Source organism: Oncorhynchus masou, chromosome 6, assembly GCF_036934945.1.
Source record: "Oncorhynchus masou masou isolate Uvic2021 chromosome 6, UVic_Omas_1.1, whole genome shotgun sequence".
Classification (NCBI taxonomy): domain Eukaryota; kingdom Metazoa; phylum Chordata; class Actinopteri; order Salmoniformes; family Salmonidae; genus Oncorhynchus; species Oncorhynchus masou.
The window spans coordinates 35,365,527-35,381,463 of record NC_088217.1 but is presented as its reverse complement, the minus strand read 5'-3'; the positions used below and the strand labels follow the sequence as shown (position 1 = coordinate 35,381,463).

Sequence of the window (15,937 nt, the reverse complement as noted above, 5' to 3'; positions counted from 1 at the left end):
CTACAAACTATCTCACACTTGCTAACTCTCCTTCTTCTTTGTGGACATGGCCTTACATAAAGACATCTTGTGGTCCACTTATTGGATTGTCCTTTTCCAAACAAGCTGTCTTATACCTTTGTGAGTGCGTGTGTGTGTGTGTGTGTGCGTGCACGTGTCTCACCTGCCCTGACCCCAATTACAAGCAGACAGATCAAAGGGTTGCTGTAACTGTGATATTTAAATGACCAGCCTGCTCCCTTTATTTCTTCCCCTCTCGGTCTCTCGTTCTGTGCCCACCCATAGCAGTATTAATCAAACTAAGATGTCATCATAGCTATCTTTCTCACCATTAATCTATCACTACTTCATACTAGAGGTCGACCAACTAATCGGAATGGCCAATTAATTAGGGACGATTTCAAGTGTTCATAACAGTCGGAAATCTGTATTTTTGGACACCGATTTGGCCTATTCATTTACACCTCCATTTAATTTTTATTTAACTAGGCAAGTCAGTTAAGGACACATTCTTATTTTCAATGGTGGCCTAGGAACTGTGGGTTAACTGCCTTGTTCAGGGGCAGTACTACAGATTTTTACCTTGTCAGCACGAGGATTCAATCTTGCAACCTTACAGTAAACTAGTCCAACGCTCTAACCATCCAGTCTGACTGAGCGGTGGTAGGCACAAGCAGGCTCGTAAGCATTCATTCAAACAGCACTTTCATGTATTTTGCCAGCAGCTCTTTGTTGTGCTTCAATCATTGCGCTGTTTATGACTTCAAGCCTATCAACTCCCGAGATTAGGCTGGTGTAACCGATGTTAAATGGCTAGCTAGTTAGCGGGGGGGGCGCTAATAGCGTTTCAAACGTCACTCGCTCTGAGACTTGGAGTGGTTGTTCCCCTTGCTCTGCATGGGTAACGCTGCATCGAGGGTGGCTGTTGTCAATGTGTTCCTGGTTCGAGCCCTGGTAGGGGCGAGGAGAGGGACAGAAGCTATACTGTTACAATGGCAATACTAAAGTGCCTATAAGAACATCCAATAGTCAAAGGTTAATGAAATACAAATGGTATAGAGAGAAATAGTCCTATAATTCCTATAATAACTACAACTTAAAACTTCTTACCTGGGAATATTGAAGACTCATGTTGAAAGTAACCACCAGCTTTCATATGTTCTTATGTTCTGAGCAAGGAACTTAAACGTTAGCTTTCTTACATGGCTCATATTGCACTTTTACTTTCTTCTCCAACACTTTGTTTTTGCACGATTTAAACCAAATTGAACATGTGTCATTATTTATTTGAGGCTACATTGATTTTATTGATGTATTATATTAAGATAAATTAAGTGTTCATTCAGTATTGTTGTAATTGTCATTATTACAAATACATTTACAAAAAATCAGCCGATTTAATCGGTATCGGCTTCTTTTGGTCCTCCAATTATCGGTATCGCCGTTAAAATCATAATCGGTCGACCTCTACTTCATTCCATTCCTTCTCTCTCGCCTTTGTTGATCTCTCGATCTCTATTCCATCTCTCTATCGCTCTTTTGCCCAATCAATTTTTCACCTTATTTTTCTAACACTTAAGTGAGCTGGTTAGATACTTGCCTTCTGCCTATGAATGACTAACTTTTATTTGAACTAAAATCTACCATCTAAATTTCCATCATCATCATTTGCGTGCATGTACACCAGAAATGGTATCTGTGTTTGCAGACACAAGTGTATCTACTAATAAAAGGAAGACTGTGGGTGCAGGAATAAATATTAATGGATGAGCTATCTTTCAGAGAGAGAGAGGCAAGAGAAGGAAACAGATAAAGAGGGGGAGAGGAGACCGAGAGAGAGAGAGAGAGGGGGAGGGGTGCGAAGAGAGAATATTTCCCTCTGTTTAGCCCTATCCTCACATGCTTTTGTTAGCAATCAGTGTCTCCATGGAAACAAGGAGTTAAAGAGCTCACTGCAGACTACATCAAACACCTCAGGATGCAAATGGCTGAACACACACAAGAACGCGCTGAAGCACAAACACACCCTAGCAACGGTCATTGAAATTGTTAAAAGGTTTTAAAAACTATTTTAATAAATGCAACAGTTGGACAATAGATGAACACTTTAAAAAACAACAAAATTGTAGTCTTTTAGGAGATATTCTTATCAAGAGTGACTTACAGTACTGAGTGCATACATTTTCATACCTTTTCGTACTGGTCCTCTGTGGGAATCCAACCCACAACCCTGACATTGCCATGCTCTACCAACTGAGCCTCATGGCACTACATTTTTTCAAATTTTTATGAATGGAGTTCAGGCATTATATTGTCAAATGGCAAAAAAATGTATGTACTTGTGTGTGTATATAAACTACTGTTCAAAAGTTTGGGGTCACTTAGAAATGTCCTTGTTTTTGAAAGAAAAGCACATTTTTGTCCATTAAAATAAGATCAAATTGATCAGAAATAAGGTGTTGTCACGTTCTGACCTTAGTTCCTTTGTTTTGTCTTAGTTTTAGTATGCTCAGGGTGTGAGTTGGGGGGGGGGCAGTCTGATCTTTTTTCTATGATTTGGGATTTCTGTGTTTGGCCTGGTATGGTTCTCAATCAGAGGCAGCTGACAATCGTTGTCCCTGATTGAGAACCATACTTAGGTAGCCTGTTTTCACCCTTGAGTTGTGGGTGATTATTTTCTGTTGAGTGTTTGTATTCTGCACCAGACAGAACTGTTTTGGTTTCGTTCGTTCCCTTTGTTGTTTTGTATTGCAGTGTTCAGTTTGATTCATTAAATATTAACATCATGAACGCATACCATGCTGCGCTTTGGTCCTCCGATCCTTCCTACTACTCCTCAGAGGAGGAGGAAGAAGAAACCTGTTACAAGTGTAGACATTGTTAATGTTGTAAATGACTATTGTAGCTGGAAACACCTGATTTAAAAAAAATGGATTATCTACGTAGGCGTAATAGAGGCCCATTATCAGCAACCATCACTCCTGTGTTCCAATGGCATGTTGTGTTAGCTAATCCAAGTTTATAATTTTAAAAGGCTAATTGATCATTAGAAAACCCTTTTGCAATTATGTTAGCACAGCTGAAAACTGTTGTGCTGATTTAAAGAAGCAATAAAACTGGCCTTCTTTAGACGAGTTGAGTGTCTGGAGCATCAGCATTTGTGGGTTAGATTACAGGCTCATAATGGCTAGAAACAAAGCACTTTCTTCTGAAACTCGTCAGTCTATTCATGTTCTGAGAAATAAAGACTATTCCATGCGAGAAATTGCCAAGAAACTGAAGATCTCGTACAACGCTGAGTAGTACTCTCTTCACAGAACAGCACCAACTGGCCCTAACCAGAATAGGAAGAGGAGTGGGTGGCCCAGGTGCACAACTTAGCAAGAGGACAAGTACATTAGAATGTCTACTTTGAGAAACAGACGCCTCACAATTCCTCATTTACATTACATTTAAGTCATTTGGCAGACGCTCTTATCCAGAGCGACTTACAAATTGGTGAATTCACCTTATGACATCCAGTGGAACAGCCACTTTACAATAGTGCATCTAAATCATTTAAGGGGGGGGGGGTGAGAAGGATTACTTTATCCTATCCTAGGTATTCCTTAAAGAGGTGGGGTTTCAGGTGTCTCCGGAAGGTGGTGATTGACTCCGCTGTCCTGGCGTCGTGAGGGAGTTTGTTCCACCATTGGGGGGCCAGAGCAGCGAACAGTTTTGACTGGGCTGAGCGGGAACTGTACTTCCTCAGTGGTAGGGAGGCGAGCAGGCCAGAGGTGGATGAACGCAGTGTCCTTGTTTGGGTGTAGGGCCTGATCAGAGCCTGGAGGTACTGCGGTGCCGTTCCCCTCACAGCTCCGTAGGCAAGCACCATGGTCTTGTAGCGGATGCGAGCTTCAACTGGAAGCCAGTGGAGAGAGCGGAGGAGCCGGGTGACGTGAGAGAACTTGGGAAGGTTGAACACCAGACGGGCTGCGGCGTTCTGGATGAGTTGTAGGGTTTTAATGGCACAGGCAGGGAGCCCAGCCAACAGCGAGTTGCAGTAATCCAGACGGGAGATGACAAGTGCCTGGATTAGGACCTGCGCCGCTTCCTGTGTGAGGCAGGGTCGTACTCTGCGGATGTTGTAGAGCATGAACCTACAGGAATGGGCCACCGCCTTGATGTTAGTTGAGAACGACAGGGTGTTGTCCAGGATCACGCCAAGGTTCTTAGCGCTCTGGGAGGAGGACACAATGGAGTTGTCAACCGTGATGGCGAGATCATGGAACGGGCAGTCCTTCCCCGGGAGGAAGAGCAGCTCCGTCTTGCCGAGGTTCAGCTTGAGGTGGTGATCCGTCATCCACACTGATATGTCTGCCAGACATGCAGAGATGCGATTCGCCACCTGGTCATCAGAAGGGGGAAAGGAGAAGATTAATTGTGTGTCGTCTGCATAGCAATGATAGGAGAGACCATGTGAGGTTATGACAGAGCCAAGTGACTTGGTGTATAGCGAGAATAGGAGAGGGCCTAGAACAGAGCCCTGGGGGACACCAGTGGTGAGAGCGCGTGGTGAGGAGACAGATTCTCGCCACGCCACCTGGTAGGAACGACCTGTCAGGTAGGACGCAATCCAAGCATGGGCCGCGCCGGAGATGCCCAACTCGGAGAGGGTGGAGAGGAGGATCTGATGGTTCACAGTATCGAAGGCAGCCGATAGGTCTAGAAGGATGAGAGCAGAGGAGAGAGAGAGTTAGCTTTAGCAGTGCGGAGCGCCTCCGTGATACAGAGAAGAGCAGTCTCAGTTGAATGACTAGTCTTGAAACCTGACTGATTTGGATCAAGAAGGTCATTCTGAGAGAGATAGCGGGAGAGCTGGCCAAGGACGGCACGTTCAAGAGTTTTGGAGAGAAAAGAAAGAAGGGATACTGGTCTGTAGTTGTTGACATCGGAGGGATCGAGTGTAGGTTTTTTTTTCAGAAGGGGTGCAACTCTCGCTCTCTTGAAGACGGAAGGGACGTAGCCAGCGGTCAGGGATGAGTTGATGAGCGAGGTGAGGTAAGGGAGAAGGTCTCCGGAAATGGTCTGGAGAAGAGAGGAGGGATAGGGTCAAGCGGGCAGGTTGTTGGGCGGCCGGCCGTTACAAGAAGCGAGATTTCATCTGGAGAGAGAGGGGAGAAAGAGGTCAGAGCACAGGGTAGGGCAGTGTGAGCAGAACCAGCGGTGTCGTTTGACTTAGCAAACGAGGATCGGATGTCATCGACCTTCTTTTCAAAATGGTTGACGAAGTCATCTGCAGAGAGGGAGGAGGGGGGAGGGGGAGGAGGATTCAGGAGGGAGGAGAAGGTGGCAAAGAGCTTCCTAGGGTTAGAGGCAGATGCTTGGAATTTAGAGTGGTAGAAAGTGGCTTTAGCAGCAGAGACAGAGGAGGAAAATGTAGAGAGGAGGGAGTGAAAGGATGCCAGGTCCGCAGGGAGGCGAGTTTTCCTCCATTTCCGCTCGGCTGCCAGGAGCCCTGTTCTGTGAGCTCGCAATGAGTCGTCGAGCCACGGAGCGGGAGGGGAGGACCGAGCCGGCCTGGAGGATAGGGGACATAGAGAGTCAAAGGATGCAGAAAGGGAAGAGATGAGGGTTGAGGAGGCAGAATCAGGAGATAGGTTGGAGAAGGTTTGAGCAGAGGGAAGAGATGATAGGATGGAAGAGGAGAGAGTAGCGGGGGAGAGAGAGCGAAGGTTGGGACGGCGCGATACCATCCGAGTAGGGGCAGTGTGGGAAGTGTTGGATGAGAGCGAGAGGGAAAAGGATACAAGGTAGTGGTCGGAGACTTGGAGGGAGTTGCAATGAGGTTAGTGGAAGAACAGCATCTAATAAAGATGAGGTCGAGCGTATTGCCTGCCTTGTGAGTAGGGGGAAGGTGAGAGGGTGAGGTCAAAAGAGGAGAGGAGTGGAAAGAAGGAGGCAGAGAGGAATGAGTCAAAGGTAGACGTGGGGAGGTTAAAGTCGCCCAGGACTGTGAGAGGTGAGCCGTCTTCAGGAAAGGAGCTTATCAAGGCATCAAGCTCATTGATGAACTCTCCGAGGGAACCTGGAGGGCGATAAATGATAAGGATGTTAAGCTTGAAAGGGCTGGTAACTGTGACAGCATGGAATTCAAAGGAGGCGATAGACATATGGGTAAGGGGAGAAAGAGAGAATGACCACTTGGGAGAGATGAGGATCCCGGTGCCACCACCCCGCTGACCAGAAGCTCTCGGGGTGTGCGAGAACACATGGGCGGACGAAGAGAGAGCAGTAGGAGTAGCAGTGTTATCTGTGGTGATCCATGTTTCCGTCAGTGCCAAGAAGTCGAGGACTGGAGGGAGGCATAGGCTGAGATGAACTCTGCCTTGTTGGCCGCAGATCGGCAGTTCCAGAGGCTACCGGAGACCTGGAACTCCACGTGGGTCGTGCGCGCTGGGACCACCAGATTAGGGTGACCGGCCACGCGGTGTGGAGCGTTAGTATGGTCTGTGCAGAGAGGAGAGAACAGGGATAGATAGACACATAGTTGACAGGCTACAGAAGAGGCTACGCTAATACAAAGGAGATTGGAATGACAAGTGGACTACACGTCTCGAATGTTCAGAAAGTTAAGCTTACGTAGCAAGAATCTTATTGACTAAAATGATTGAAATGATACAGTACTGCTGGGGTAGGCTAGCTGGCAGTGGCTGCGTTGTTGACTTTGTAGGCTAGCTGGCAGTGGCTGCGTTGTTGACACTACACTAATCAAGTCGTTCCGTTGAGTGTAATAGTTTCTACAGTGCTGCTATTCGGGGCCAGCTGGCTAGCTAGCAGTGTTGATTACGTTACGATTACGTTAAAAGAACGACAATAGCTGGCTAGCTAACTAGAAAATCGCTCTAGACTACACAATTGTCTTTGAAACAAAGACGCTATGTAGCTAGCTAGCTACGATCAAACAAATCAAACCGTTGTACTGTAATGAAGTGAAATGAAAATGTGATACTACCTGTGGAGTGAAGCGGAATGTTGACCGGGTAGTTGAAGTTCTATTCGGTAGACGTTGGCTAGCTGTTGGCTAGCTAGCTAGCAGTATCTCCTACGTTAAGGACGACAAAATAGCAGGCTAGCTAACCTCGGTAAATTAAGATAATCACTCTAAGTCTACACACTCTAAACTACACAATTATCTTGGATACGAAGACAGCAAAGACAACTATGTAGCTAGCTAACACTACACTAATCAAGTCGTTCAGTTGAGTGTAATAGTTTCTACAGTGCTGGTAGACGGTGGACGTTAGCTAGCTGCTGGGCAGATAGCAGTGTAGACTACGTTAGGACGACGAAATACGATAATTACGCAATTATCTTTGATACAAAGACGGCTATGTAGCTAGCTAAGAAGAAATTGCTAAGATTAGACAAATCAAACCGTTGTACTATAATGAAATGTAATGAAAAGTTATACTACCTGCGGACCGAAGTGTAGATGTGACCGCTCGCTCCAACCCGGAAGTTGTAGAACTGGCAGCTTCATTGAAGAGGTGACACCGGGATGCTGGCCTTCTAGGCAGAGTTCCTCTGTCCAGTGTCGTTGTTTTTTTCCACATATTAATATTTTATATTTATTGGCCATTCTGAGAGATGGCTTTTTCTTTGCAACTCGGCCTAGAAGGCCAGTATCCCGGAGTCACCTCTTCAATGAAGCTGCCAGTTGAGGAATTGTGAGGCGTCTGTTTCTCAAACTATACATACATACATAACCTGTCCAAACACACACACACCTACTCATTCCAGCGTTTTTCTTTATTTTTACTATTTTCTACATCGTAAATATGTATTTTGAATTGTTTAACAATTTTTGGGGTTACTACATGATTCCATATGTGTTATTTCATAGTTTTGATGTCTTCACTTTCTACAATGTAGAAAAAAGTAAAAAAAAAAAAAAAACCCTTGAATGAATAGGTGTGTCCAAACTTTTGACTGTTACTTTATATATTTTATTATTATCAAATACAACAGGTGTAGGCCTTACAGTGAAATGCTTACTTACGAGCTCCCAACCAAAATACGGACAAGAATAAGAGATAAAAGTAACAAGTAAATAAAGAGCAGCAGTAAAACAACAATAGCGAGACTATATACAGGGGGGTACCAGTACAGAGTCAATGTGCGGGGGCATTGGTTAGTTGAGGTAGTATGTACATGTAGGTAGAGTTATTAAAGTGACTATGCTTAGATGACAACAGAGGTCCTGAATGGCAGTAGAGGAGTAGAGGTCCTGGATGGCAGGAAGTTTGGCCCGTGTACTGGGCCGTTCACACTACCCTCTGTAGTACCTTGTGGTCGGAGGCTGAGCAGTTGCCATACCAGGCAGTGATGCAACAAGTCAGGATGCTCTCGAAGGTGCAGCTGTAGAACCTTTTGAGGATCTGAGGACCCATGCCATATCTTTTCAGTCTCCTGAGGGGGAATAGGTTTTGTCGTGCCCTCTTCACGACTGTCTTGGTGTGCTTGGACCATGTTAGTTTGTTGATGATGTGGACACCAAGGAACTTGAAGCTCTCAACCTGCTCAACTGCAGCCCCGTCGATGAGAATGGACGTGTGCTCGGTCCTCTTTTTCCTGTAGTCCACAATCATCTCTTTTGTCTTGGTCACGTTGAGGGAGACGTTGTTGTCCTGGCACCATATGGCCAGGTCTCTGACCTCCTCCTTATAGACTGTCTCGTTGTTGTCGGTGATCAGGCCTTCCACTGTTGTGTTATCGGCAAATTGAATGATGGTGTTGGAGTCAAATAAGTGAACATGGAGTACAGGACGGGACTGAGCAAGCACCCCTGTGTTGAGGATCAGCATTGCGGATGTGTTGTTACCTACCCAGGAAGTCCAGGATCCAGTTGTCGAGGGAGGTGTTTAGTCCAAGGGTCCTTATCTTATTGATGAGCTTTGAGGGCACTATGGTGTTGAACGCTGAGCTGTAGTCAATGAATAGCATTCTCACATAGGTGTCCCTTTTGTCCAGCTGGGAAAGGGCAGTGTGGAGTGCAATAGAGATTGCGTCATGTGTGGATCTGTTGGGGTGGTATGCAAATTGAAGTGGGTCTAGGGATTTCTGGGATAATGGTGTCGATGTGAACCATGGCCAGCCTTTCAAAGCACTTCATGGCTACAGACGTGAGTGCTACGGATCGGTAGTCATTTAGGCACGTTACCTAAGTGTTCTTGGGCACAGGCACAATGGTGGTCTGCTTAAAACATGTTGGTACTACAGACTCGAACAGGGAGAGTTTGAACATTTCAGTGTAGACACTTGCCAGTTGGTCAGCGCATGCTCGCAGTACTTGTCCTGGTAATCCATCTGGCCCTGTGGCCTTGTGAATGTTGACCTGTTTAAAGGTCTTACTCACCGGCTGCGGAGAGCGTGATCACAGTCTTCTGGAACAGCTGGTGCTCTCATGCATGTTTCAGTGTTATTTGCCTCGAAGCAAGCATAGAAGTAGTTTAGCTCGTCTGGTAGGCTCATGTCACTGGGCAGCTCTCGGCTGTGCTTCCCTTTGTAGTCTGTAATGGTTTGCAAGCCCTGCCACATCCAACGAGCGTCAGAGCCGGTGTGGTATAATTCGACTTTAGTCCTGTATTGACGCTTTGCCTGTTTGATGGTTTGTCGGAGGGCATAGCGGGATTTCTTATCAGCTACCGGGTTAGAATCCTGCTCCTTGAAAGCGGCAGCTCTAGCCTTTAGCTCAGTGTTGATGCTGCCTGTAATCCATGGCTTCTGGTTGGGGTATGTATGTACAGTCACTGTGGGGACAACGTCATCGATGCACTTATTGATGAAGCTAATAACCGTTGTGGTGTACTTCATATTCCAGTCTGTGCTAGCAAAACAGTCATGTAGCTTAGCATCTGCTTCATCTGATCACTTTTTATTGATCTTGTCACTGGTGCTTCCCTCTAATTGTTGATTGTAAGCAGGAATCAGGAGGATATAATTATGGTCAGATTTGTTAAATTGAGGGCGAGGGAGAACTTCGTATGCGTCTCTGTGTGTGGAGTATACAGTTGAAGTCGGAAGTTTACATACACTTAGCTTGGAGTCATTAAAACTCGTTTTTCAACCATTCCACAGATTTCTTGTAAACAAACTATAATTTTGGCAGGTCGGTGAGGACATTTAATTTGTGCATGACACAAGTCATTTTTCCAACAATTGTTTACAGACAGATTATTTCACTGTATCACAATTCCAGTGGGTCAGAAGATTACATACACTAAGTTGACTGTGCCTTTAAACAGATTGGAAAATTCCCAAAAATTATGCCATGGCTTTAGAAGCTTCTGGTAGGCTAATTTACATAATTTGAGTCAATTGGAGATGGACCTGTGGGTGTATTTCAAGGCCTACCTTCAAATTTGATGCCTCTGCTTGACATCATGGGAAAATCAAAAGAAATCAGCCAGGACCTCAGATAAAAAAAAACAAATTGTAGACCTCCACAAATCTGGTTCATCCTTGGGAGCAATTTCCAAACACCTGAAGGTACCAAGTTCATCTGGACAAACAATAGTATGCAAGTATAAACACCATGGGACCACAGCCGTCTTACCGCTAAGGAAGGAGACATGTTCTGTCTCCTAGAGATGAACGTACTTTGGTGCGAAAAGTGCAAATAAATCCCAGAACAACAGCAAAGAACATTGTGAAGATGCTGGAGGAAGCAGGTACAAAGTATCTATATCCACAGTAAAATGAGTCCTAAATCGACATAACCTGAAAGGCCGCACAGCAAGGAAGAAGCCACTGCTCCAAAACCGCCGCAAAAAAGCCAGACTACGGTTTGCAACTGCACATGGGGACAAAGATCGTACTTTTTGGAGAAATATCCTCTGGTCTGATGAAACAAAAATATAACTGTTTGGCCATAATGACCATAGTTATGTTGAGGAAAAAGGGGGAGGCTTGCAAGCCGAAGAACACCATCCCGACCATGAAGCACGGGGGTGGCAGCATCATGTTGTGGGGGTGCTTTGCTGCAGGAGGGAATGGTGCAGTTCACAAAATAGATGGCATCATGAGGTAGAAAAATTATGTGGATATATTGAAGCAACACCTCAAGACATCAGTCAGGAAGTTAAAGCTTGGTCGGAAATGGGTCTTCCAAATGGACAATGACCCCAAGCATACTTCCAGAGTTGTGGCAAAATGGCTTAAGGACAACAAAGTTAAGGTACTGAAGTGGCCATCACAAAGCCCTGACCTCAATCCTATAGAACATTTGTGGGCAGAACTGAAAAAGTGTGTGCGAGCAAGGAGGCCTATTACCCTGACTCAGTTACACCAGCTCTGTCAGGAGGAATGGGCCAATATTCACCCAACTTATTGTGGGAAGCTTGTGGAAGGCTATCCGAAACGTTTGACCCAAGTTAATCAATTTAAAGGCAATGCTTCCAATATTAATTGAGTGTATGTAAACTTCTGACCCACTGGGAATGTGATAAAAGAAATAAAAGCTGAAATAAATCATTCTCTCTACTATTATTCTGATATTTCACATTCTTAAAATAAAGTGGTGATCCTAACTGACCTACAACAGGGAATTTTTACTTGGATTAAATGTCAGGAATTGTGAAACGGGAGAAAGAGAGGAGGACCAAAGCACAGCGTGGTAAGTGTTCATGATGATGTTTAATTGCAACTCAGAACACTAAACAATAAATGACACCATGAATTTACCAAAACCGAAACACTCACACGGAAACAAACACCCACAAACCAAAAGTGAAACCATGAATTTACCAAAACCGAAACACTCACACGGAAACAAACACCCACAAACCAAAAGTGAAACCCAGGCTACCGAAGTATGATTCTCAATCAGGGACAACAATTGACAGCTGCCTCTGATTGAGAACCATACTAGGGCGAACTCAAAAACCAACATAGAAAAACAGACTGCCCACCCCAACTCACTCCCTGACCATACTAAAACAAAGGAACTAAGGTCAGAACGTGACAGTACCTATACAAACTTTACATTGTTTGCGAGATCAGACATACTATAATATCACTATAATCCAAGTGTTCATTTTCGGAACTTACCTTCATTTCAGTGCATCTAATTTGTAAACATTTCAACTGTATTAAATCATTACTTTTTTCAATTACACAAAAAAAACATCAAAATAAATGGCTGAAAACGACAGATCCTCAAGTGGGTGGGTTATGCACGTTGCTACTGTACACGCACACACACACACACACACACACACACACACACACATCAAATCACTATACACACATAGGCACACATACATAGAGGTTTCAATCGGAGTGATGGAAGAGACACATATCCACTCCAAACACATCCAAAAGCAGTGAGACCAACAATCCATTCACATACAGGGTCAAACCAAGGCTGAAACACTCCACCTTGAGCTGTTCAACGGCCTGACACAGTTACACATGCACACACTTCCACACAGTATAGCTGATATAGCCTTGTGTAGTGTCCAGACTGAAAGAGTGCTGTGTTGTTGTTTCATAAAGAGTAATTGTCCACTCAATATGTTGTGTACAAAACTGAAGAGGATAGATTGTTGAAGCAAGTGTGTGTATGAGGCTACAATATGTATTTATCAGTATCTGTGTGTTACGTTTTCTATAACTCTAAAGTGTATGTTGTCTCCCTCTCTGTCTGACCTGCAGCACTGACTCCAGACAGCCTGACTCTGCCGTCTTTGCACCCTGAGGCCAGTCCCAGTCCAGTGAGCCCTGAGCCAGCCATACCCGGAGCACAGTCCCCCTCCCAGCTCCAGTACCGCAGCAAAGCACCACACCGACGCTTCTCTATGGAAGTGAGACAGGGAGGGAGAGTTGGGAAGAAAGAAAAAATTATATAAAATATAGAGAGTTTAGATGTGTTAAAGTTAATATTGACAGACCAATTAGTATAGCTCAAAACACCAATCTGAAAGGAACTGCTATACTGAGAGAGACACTAAGTAAATATAGCCTCCTGTACAAGTCAGGTAACACATTACTTGAAGGGGGTATACATAAGGCATTCATAAAACCGTTATGAAACCAGTCATAACACCATTATGATATCATAAGTGACTGGGTTCCTCTCCTCCCTCTCCAGGCTGAGTGGCCATAACTTCCTCTCAGCCTCAGAACAGCAGTAGCTGCTACACGGCCCACAGGGAATTAAAATCATCTCAATTGTCTTTCTTTACCGTCTCTCGCTTTATTTCTTCTTCTTTTTTTGCTTCCACTAAACCCAGCCGTGACAGATACCTTTAGTGAGAGAATTCAGCCGTGTTACTTTTCAACAAAAATAACTGCAAAGAGCGACTGTCACAAATGCATATGTTTGTGTACGCACGCACAAACGAGCACACACACACACACCCTGGGGAAATGTACATACACACAAAAACGTTATTTTAGACAGTTCCAGATGTGTATTACAGGGGGAAGTGTGAGAGTCACTCACAGGAGAAACTGTGTCAGAGGGTGAGAGACTGGGGGAAAAGATGAATTGAACAGAGGTTTGATTAATCTCGGCCTATATTCAACAGGTCTCCATTCATACAGAATAGACTCAGAGAGAAGATGACATTCTCAAACCAATAGTTGTCTAACCATCCCTAGCTTTAAATAGCCACAATCCCTCCTGAACATTCTGGTGCAATGTGTCATTGATAATATGAGAATATTGCCCATTTATGATGGTATGTACAGTGCCTTGCGAAAGTATTCGGCCCCCTTGAACTTTGCGACATTTTGCCACATTTCAGGCTTCAAACATAAAGACATAAAACTGTATTTTTTTGTGAATAATCAACAACAAGTGGGACACAATCATGAAGTGGAACAACATTTATTGGATATTTCAAACTTTTTTAACAAATCAAAAACTGAAAAATTGGGCGTGTAAAATTATTCAGCCCCTCTACTTTCAGTGCAGCAAACTCTCTCCAGAAGTTCAGTGAGGATCTCTGAATGATCCAATGTTGACCTAGATGACTAATGGTGATAAATACAATCCATCTGTGTGTAATCAAGTCTCCGTATAAATGCACCTGCACTGTGATAGTCTCAGAGGTCCGTTAAAAGCGCAGAGAGCATCATGAAGAACAAGGAACACACCAGGCAGGTCCAAGATACTGTTGTGAAGAAGTTTAAAGCCGGATTTGGATACAAAAAGATTTCCCAAGCTTTAAACATCCCAAGGAGCACTGTGCAAGCGATAATATTGAAATGGAAGGAGTATCAGACCACTGCAAATCTACCAAGACCTGGCCGTCCCTCTAAACTTTCAGCTCATACAAGGAGAAGACTGATCAGAGATGCAGCCAAGAGGCCCATGATCACTCTGGATGAACTGCAGAGATCTACAGCTGAGGTGGGGAAGTCTGTCCATAGGACAACAATCAGTCGTATATTGCACAAATCTGGCCTTTATGGAAGAGTGGCAAGAAGAAAGCAATTTCTAAAAGATATCCATAAAAGGTGTCGTTTAAAGTTTGCCACAAGCCACCTGGGAGACACACCAAACATGTGGAAGAAGGTGCTCTGGTCAGATGAAACCAAAATTGAACTTTTTAGCAACAATGCAAAATGTTATGTTTGGCGTAAAAGCAACACAGCTCATCACCCTGAACACACCATACCCACTGTCAAACATGGTGGTGGCAGCATCATGGTTTGGGCCTGCTTTTCTTCAGTGGGGACAGGGAAGATGGTTAAAATTGATGGGAAGATGGATGGAGCCAAATACAGGACCATTCTGGAAGAAAACCTGATGGAGTCTGCAAAAGACCTGAGACTGGGACGGAGATTTGTCTTCCAACAAGACAATGATCCAAAACATAAAGCAAAATCTACAATGGAATGGTTCAAAAATAAACATATCCAGGTGTTAGAATGGCCAAGTCAAAGTCCAGACCTGAATCCAATCGGGAATCTGTGGAAAGAACTGAAAACTGCTGTTCACAAATGCTCTCCATCCAACCTCATTGAGCTTGAGCTGTTTTGCAAGGAGGAATGGGAAAAAATTTCAGTCTCTCGATGTGCAAAACTGATAGAGACATACCCCAAGCGACTTACAGCTGTAATCGCAGCAAAAGGTGGCGCTACAAAGTATTAACTTAAGGGGGCTGAATAATTTTGCACGCCCAATTTTTCAGTTTTTGATTTGTTAAAAAAGTTTGAAATATCCAATAAATGTCGTTCCACTTCATGATTGTGTCCCACTTGTTGTTGATTCTTCACAAAAAATACAGTTTTATATCTTTATGTTTGAAGCCTGAAATGTGGCAAAAGGTCGCAAAGTTCAAGGGGGCTGAATACTTTCGCAAGGCACTGTATATTGACGAATACTGATTGATTATGTGTGAGTGTTGCATATTGATGACGGATTATTGATTATCTGCAGGACGTGAGTAAGCGTATGTCTCTGCCCATGGACATCCGCCTTCCTCCGGAGTTCCTCAAGAAGCTGCAGATGGAGAGAGAGATGGAGAGTGAGAACAACTCTCCTCCCTGCAAACCCCTCAGCCGCATGTCTCGACGGGCTTCACTGGTTAGTACCCCATACCTCGTACCCCTACTGTATACCTCATACTCCTATACCCTAATACACCCATACCCTAAATCAAACCCCTCAAACGCATGTCCCTACAGGCTTCACTGTTCAGTATCACATACCTGTACCACTATATACCATAATACACCCATACCCCAATACACTAAATCAAACCACTCAGACGCATGTCCTTACGGGCATCACTGGTCAGTATCCTGTACCCCCCCCCCTATACCCCAATAGCCTAATATACCCATACCACAGTACCCAGTAGGCTACTGCCAATACCCAATATCACAGTATCCCAATACCATGATCCCTAAATCATATGGTCATAACCATAAATATATCCCTTTA

The 15,937-nt window shown here is 44.4% G+C and overlaps 1 protein-coding gene across 2 annotated transcripts in view; it reads left to right on the top strand.

Annotated features, from left to right (window-relative positions):
* The window catches only part of cdk18 (cyclin dependent kinase 18), a 67,263-nt gene that overhangs the window by 44,586 nt on the left and 6,740 nt on the right, over nucleotides 1-15,937 (top strand). For both annotated transcript variants that reach the window (XM_064968538.1, XM_064968539.1), the window contains 2 exons: nucleotides 12,697-12,845; nucleotides 15,431-15,577. In XM_064968538.1, the coding sequence (XP_064824610.1) occupies nucleotides 12,697-12,845; nucleotides 15,431-15,577 (296 nt within the window). The remainder of the gene's footprint in view (nucleotides 1-12,696; nucleotides 12,846-15,430; nucleotides 15,578-15,937) is intronic.